This window comes from Trachymyrmex cornetzi, unplaced genomic scaffold (genome assembly GCF_001594075.2).
Source record: "Trachymyrmex cornetzi isolate Tcor2-1 unplaced genomic scaffold, Tcor1.1 scaffold30, whole genome shotgun sequence".
Taxonomy (NCBI): Eukaryota; Metazoa; Arthropoda; class Insecta; order Hymenoptera; family Formicidae; genus Trachymyrmex; species Trachymyrmex cornetzi.
The window spans coordinates 283-6807 of NW_017297692.1; the positions used below are offsets into that span (position 1 = coordinate 283).

Here is a 6525-nt window from a genome sequence, read left to right on the forward strand (position 1 = left end):
AGAATACTTTACAATTTGTTTCGTAATTTTTATTAAGTCGTTCATAAAATATCTTTTGTGTATTTCAAAAATTTTCTTATCAATATTGGAATTTTATGAAGTACACTGTAAAAATTTCACTTTAGAACATTTTACCATCTGCATTATAATTTTTACTACATCGCTTATAAAAAGTCTTTTGTATATTTCATAAAATTCTATTGTTACTGATAAATTTCAAAGATTGCCAAGTTGTCTCAAGCTTATTACCAAACATGATAAAATTTGTAACGAATTTTGCGGTAAAAAATAACGAAAAATTCTCTCCGTGTATCGACATCATTAAAATTAGATGTACATAATAAAGTTGAAAAATAGAATTGGGAAAAAAAAAATTTTTTAGTATGAATTACTCATTAAAATGCTCTTGAATTGAACTTAAAAAAAATTTTTTTAACCATTAAAATTAAGTCTGAAAAGGTTAACTTACAATTAACTTTCCGTTAATTACAATTTTTTTCTAACACATTATTTCTCGCATTTTTTTTTTTTTTTATTAAATTTATAAGTGATAATTAAATTTATAAGTGTAAATAGAAAACTGTGATTTATAAGAATGAATATATTTACTTTAATTAATACTTTTACTTGAATCTGATAAATAATCATTCCAGACCGCGTTACACACCGGAGTTGGTGCCCAGCAGCAGCTATTGGAACCCAGGATGGCGCAATTGGAGACTTTAGAGGCTAAGGTAATGAAAAACTTTTGAATCTTACAATTTTCCTGGAAGAAACCCTGGAAATTAGGGTATTTGTCACAAAACTATTACTGTGCGAAGATTCCAATCGCGTCCCGAAGTGAAATGGTGTGCGAGAACTCACGCGATAGGAAGTCATTCCGCGTCAGCCCGTACTCTCCCGGTTCTCGATATCCTTTTTGCTCTTCTTCCTCGTGCCTGGCGGCGATGCTGTCTTGTGGGAGCTGTTTTTAGTGGTACCCTCGGAAGAAACTGAAGGCGATGTTTCGCGGTTATTGGCGAGTCGGCATTATAGCCCGCTGGTTTCTTAAGCCTGTCCGGCCAATGATTTATATGCAGATGCGTGAACCAAACCCCGTTTGGTCCGGAGGTCCTCGGACCCGAACTCGGTGTCCGGTTGGGCGGATGGCGAAAGGGGGACCAGAGGCCTCTGCCTCTGCTCGCATCGGTACCCGATTAAAAGTGCCCCAGCGTGGACGTCCAGTGGCGCAGCATTCGTAAGAACTGTTCAGCTTTTTGCCGAGATACGAAACGCGACAAGAACGTTAGATTGAGCGTGCAGCGCTCGCGAGCTCGTTTTTCGACATAACGACGCTTTTACCCTTTCTTTTTTTTTTGTACGTCGTTTAAGTCGTCGGATTCCTCGCGCCTGATTGCAGGGAAGGGCAGGCTGAAATTGAAAATTATGCGGGCCGCGACGCGCTATTACCTGTTTCACGACTTCCAAGCGTTTTTCATAAACTACGAAACAGCAGCGCTTTGTGCAAAATGCAGGAAGCTGCCTTTATTATCTCCGTTAATATTACGATCGAAAGTAAAAGTGAAATCTACAAAAACTCGTTTGAGGTGGAACAAACACAGGGTTAATTAAAGGGAGATATAAGTTCCCAGAAAATGCCGCATTCTACAAAATTATATATATAAATCTATAAATATACAAATAAAGATCGAGATAGATAAAATAATATGAACATCTGGGAAATACCCTATTTATTTTACAAGAGGTTGGTCTATCAGTTGCTTTTAATACACATTTTAACCTTGTTAGAATTACACAATGCGTGAATAGTTACTAATGAAATGTACTATTCTTAACATCTTTCAATTGTTCATATAAATGATATTGTGGAGGAGGAAATTTTCTTCTCATTCTATTTTTTAAAATTGTCTTTTGTTCTCTAAAACTTTAACATCTTTCTTCGCCAATGTAATCACTCAATTTAAATATTAATTTTGAAGAGCAGAATAAGAAACAAATTTCCTCCTTCAATATTTCTTAAGCAATTAAAAAAGGTTCTATTAGAAAAATATTACGTTGTAGCACTATTCAAGCATGTATGATTCTATCCCAACAAAGATAGAATCTGTATTAATTATAAATGATGGGCCAACTTCTTATCAATGAAACAAGCAGATAATATATTTCAGACATCCACGTTATTTTGTCTATTTCCTGTACATCTCTATCCGATAATCTCGATCTGCCGCAACTCTTCGGTTCGCGTAAAGGAGGCACGGCAGTGTCGCTCTGTGCAGCTTAGCGCCGAGACACTACCAGTGTCTCCAGATCTGTCTGCCTTTAAATATTTTCGATGTTATACGTTTTTAGCTATATCGAGAGTTGCATTAATATAAGCTGTCTTAAGCTGTTTTTTTCCTCTAAGCCAATATTTGAGAATTTACCTCATGTATGTGCCCTACGTTGTAAAGCGCCATATCTGCAAATATCTACGTTACCTTACGATACGCGCAATAAATCAGAGTTATTGCTGGAGAACAAATATTTGACCGAAACAAAATCAGTGTAGCTAATTTATCCAACGTACCCTGCAACCACCACGAAGCTCGAAGGGATTATCGATTGCATTTCCACTTAATAGCAACGTTGAGATGACGGAGTGCCGTACTTCGCTAATAAATGGCCGCGCTACTTGTAGTTAGACGTAGACTTAATTACCCCATCGGGAAAGATGGTCGCAACCACACCCCGATCGCCGCCGGGCAATGTTGCAGTACAGTTGAAATAATACACGAGCTAATTATCATAAGTACAATCGTCTTCCTCATGTAATGGATTCTTAATGCGACGTTATCAATCACAATGCGCTCGCATTCGTTCTACTCCAGTCTCAAATAATGACGAAATCGTTATTTGATAAAGACACGATTCGCTGGTGGAATCTTATATTGTTGATGCACTGCGCCTGATATCTATAATTCCACTGAACAGACCATTTTTTGTTTACCTATTCTAGTTGTAAAAAACCCTGATTAATTATATGGAAAATTGGATCCCGGTGAAATGAGTTAATTTTCAGCAGGGTTAGGTAGTGCCAAGTTAAAAAGCTAAAAGTTAAGTTAAAAAGTTGAAAAGTTAAATAATTTTAACTTAACTTATATAGTTATATTTTAGACTCTTAACTTTTTAACTTTATTTAATTACATTTTATCGATAACTATTAACTTTTTATTTAAATTTTTTGAAGTTAAGTCTCAGACTCAAACATATACTTCATTCAGAACATATACTCTATATTTTACTTAAAAGTTTTGTTTGTATATATTATTTACATTATATATTGATTTCAATCTAGCGAAAACCGTATATTTTAATGTATCTAGTTTTTGATAATAATACTCTGAAATCATAAAATAGAAAGAAATTTAACTTTTAATTTTTCAATTACATTTTTTTATTAACTTAACTTTTAATTCAATTACTTTCATTATACATTAACTTGTATCTTAACTAACATAAGTTAAATTTTCAAGGTTGTTAACTTTAACTTAACTTAGTTCAAAGAAAAAATTAACTTACCCAACCCTGACTTTCAGTATACGATTATAAAGATGTTATAACCATAAGACTTCAATAATGAATAGTTTTTGGGCTATCGTATACCAAAAGTGTAACAAAAACTTATGTTTATAGGTAGAGTATTGTTTTTATCGTTTTATGACATTGTTTTCTATGACATTGTTTTGTTTATTATAATCTATATTCTTTCTGAAATTTTTAGAATGACTCTCACTCTGAAGGGTAGAACCTCACTTTTAAAGATATATTGAGCCAGTCTTTTTCAAAACTGACTTAATTTTCACTCTTTACAGTGAGATTTTACTCCAAAAAAGTTAGACAGTTATTATGTATATTACCTATGAAAACTAATTCATTTCACTGGAACTAAAATTTCCATATAATAATAAATTTCCATATAATGCGAGAAAGAGGTCTTTCTTATAATTAATATGAGATCCTTTATAATCCCGATGGAGTTTTAATTATAGAAATGAATATAAAAATCCACAAGCGAATTTCTCTTAGACTTACTAGAAATTCCGCCAACGTTATTAAACTATGTCCAAAGAAAAGATATACGCAAAAAAGATATACGTAAAAAAGAACAGCGACTATTTATCGTCGCAATATTTACGTCTGTTTGCATATTCATCTGTTTGATTAGACATGGCTAATATTTACTTTCGTCGAAAGGATCAGGTTTCTGGCGGAAAGGAGTTGAAAATGCCTCGCAATACTTAACTCACTCGACGAGATAAGACTCCTCAGATCCGGGTAGCATATTCCGCGTTCTAATTTATAGGTTTGTCGCATAGTATGCACCGCAAGGTGTAACATCTACTCTGTTATTCCTATAACTTTGCCGTCTCTAATCTCGTGCTTTAAGCCTCGTCGCGTCTTTACCTTGCTTCAACTCCGGAACGACGAATAGCGAATTCCCATTTACACTCGGCACGCACGCTTGCGCGTCCATCCGTATCGAATAGTATTTTGATAAATGCGTATCCGCCGGTCATTATTTATCGTCCGCGTTTGCTGAGCCCTTCTTCTTGCAACGAGTGGACCCGTCGACCTGGACAACAGACACGCCCTCGTATCACCGAGGCAGTCGAACCGATCCGGTTTCCTTACCGCATCGTCGTTAAGTTCGCGTTCTCAACTGTCTCTTCAACCTTCATTGTATGATACAAGTTTGATATTGGACGATTTTAACGTCGGAAATCGCGGGAAATCACGCCACACGCGCTTGAAGGTGCAACATTGCTTTTAGAGACGCAACTGGTTTTTCTATTGTAAATAGAGAACGCGAGCGATCAACGACACAATAACGCGAAGGAATCGGAAATGTATGGGAAAACTGAGAAACTGAACAAGAGAAAAATAGATTTTGAGATATCGCCAAAATGTTTTCTTGTTTGTAATTAGATTCACGCATACAATTTTACATTATTTCGTATGTACGCTGCTATAAATAGTCGCGTAGAAGTCAAACTGACCTAACAGGAACAAAAAAATGAAAATATTACTAAAGAAATATCTTAGAAAAACATAGACTTTTTTTTAATTTCTAATACTTGACGATTATTTACTCATAAATAAAAAATTTTGTTTCGACATAAATAAATTAAAACGTAGATCAAATCGACTTCCACGCGAACACTTAAGTGTACAAGCACTTACGGGTTTTACGGGTTAACAAAACAAATTTTTTTTGTTAAGACTGTAATACAGTCATGTTTATGATGCAACATGGGTTTATGCGGATTTTAAAGGAGAAAAGCGCTTTTGGTGCATGAGCTTTCAACTTGTCTCATATGAAATTCACCACGATATTTACGCTTGAGCAGATTCACACGACGCGACGTCGCGTTTTGCTTTCGCGATGTAAGACGAGGCAAAGAGGAACGCTGCGTACTGGGGGCACGATATGAATAATGAAAAAGAACGTCAGACTCGAGAGTCGAGGAGGTTGCATCAACGTCAGGAAGCATCCCTGCTCAGGACGCTTTTAAGGTGGTTGATCCCTGGCGGGTAAGAAAGGATCTTTTATTCGCGCTCCCGTGCGCAACGTCTTGAGAAATCCGCTTCAATTGTGTTATGTCGAACGACACGATCGCTTCATCAAGAAAGGGAGAAGGATAATTTTTGGCATGTCCATAAAGTATTTTTATGAGTAGAAACATGTTGCACAAAAATGAATTAATCTTTTAAAATCTTTTAAAATGTAAAGGACTTATTATATATTCATATGATTGTGTTAAAATGTGTGTAGGATTATTTAATATTTGCAGATTAATGAAAGTTTAAAATATATTCTACATTTTTCAAATTATTTATTAAAAATATACGTAACTGTCATATTACTTTTACAAAATATTATTATTTTGTAATCAATTATAAAAGTGTTATCGTATTAGTCGTAGGCATTTAAATTCTTTTTTGGAAAGCTTTTAACCGACTCGATCGTGCAGAAATCTAAAGTATTTCAAATATGTAAAAGTTTTGAAAAGTGTAAAAGTTTTTTAAATGTGTCTTGATGCTTTAAAAAATTTAAAAAGTTTTTCCTTCAAAATGTTTGAATATCCGAGATACATTTGAATATTTAAAGATAGAATTATGTATTTATCTGTCTACGTATAAATTGAAGAAATGTTGAGAGAAATAATAACATAAATTATAGAAATATATTTTTAAAGTATTGAAGACTTTCAAAAATTAAAAAATTCTTATTGATAATTTTAGGTAATATTCGAAACGATTTGGTCTGCTTTCAACAATCTGTAATTGACAGATTTCAAAATAGAATTGTATTTATAATTCTATATATATTTTCATATACGTATGTATATATATATATATATACAGTGATGGGAGAAAGTTCGGCAACAGTCAAATATCTTGGAAAATAATGCTTATGGAAAAAAATGTTCAATACAAAAGTTTTAGTATATCAAGTGGTCTATTATATGGTTATGTTGAAATGAC

At 33.9% G+C, this 6525-nt stretch overlaps 1 protein-coding gene across 1 annotated transcript in view; it reads left to right on the forward strand.

The window, feature by feature from the left end:
• Positions 1-653: 653 nt before the first annotated feature.
• sprt (PDZ domain-containing protein sprite) overlaps positions 654-6525 on the forward strand; it is a gene marked incomplete at its 5' end in the record, with an annotated part of 39553 nt that continues 33681 nt past the window's right edge. Inside the window, one exon of the mRNA XM_018509489.1 lies at positions 654-734. Within this exon, the coding sequence (XP_018364991.1) occupies positions 654-734 (81 nt within the window). The remainder of the gene's footprint in view (positions 735-6525) is intronic.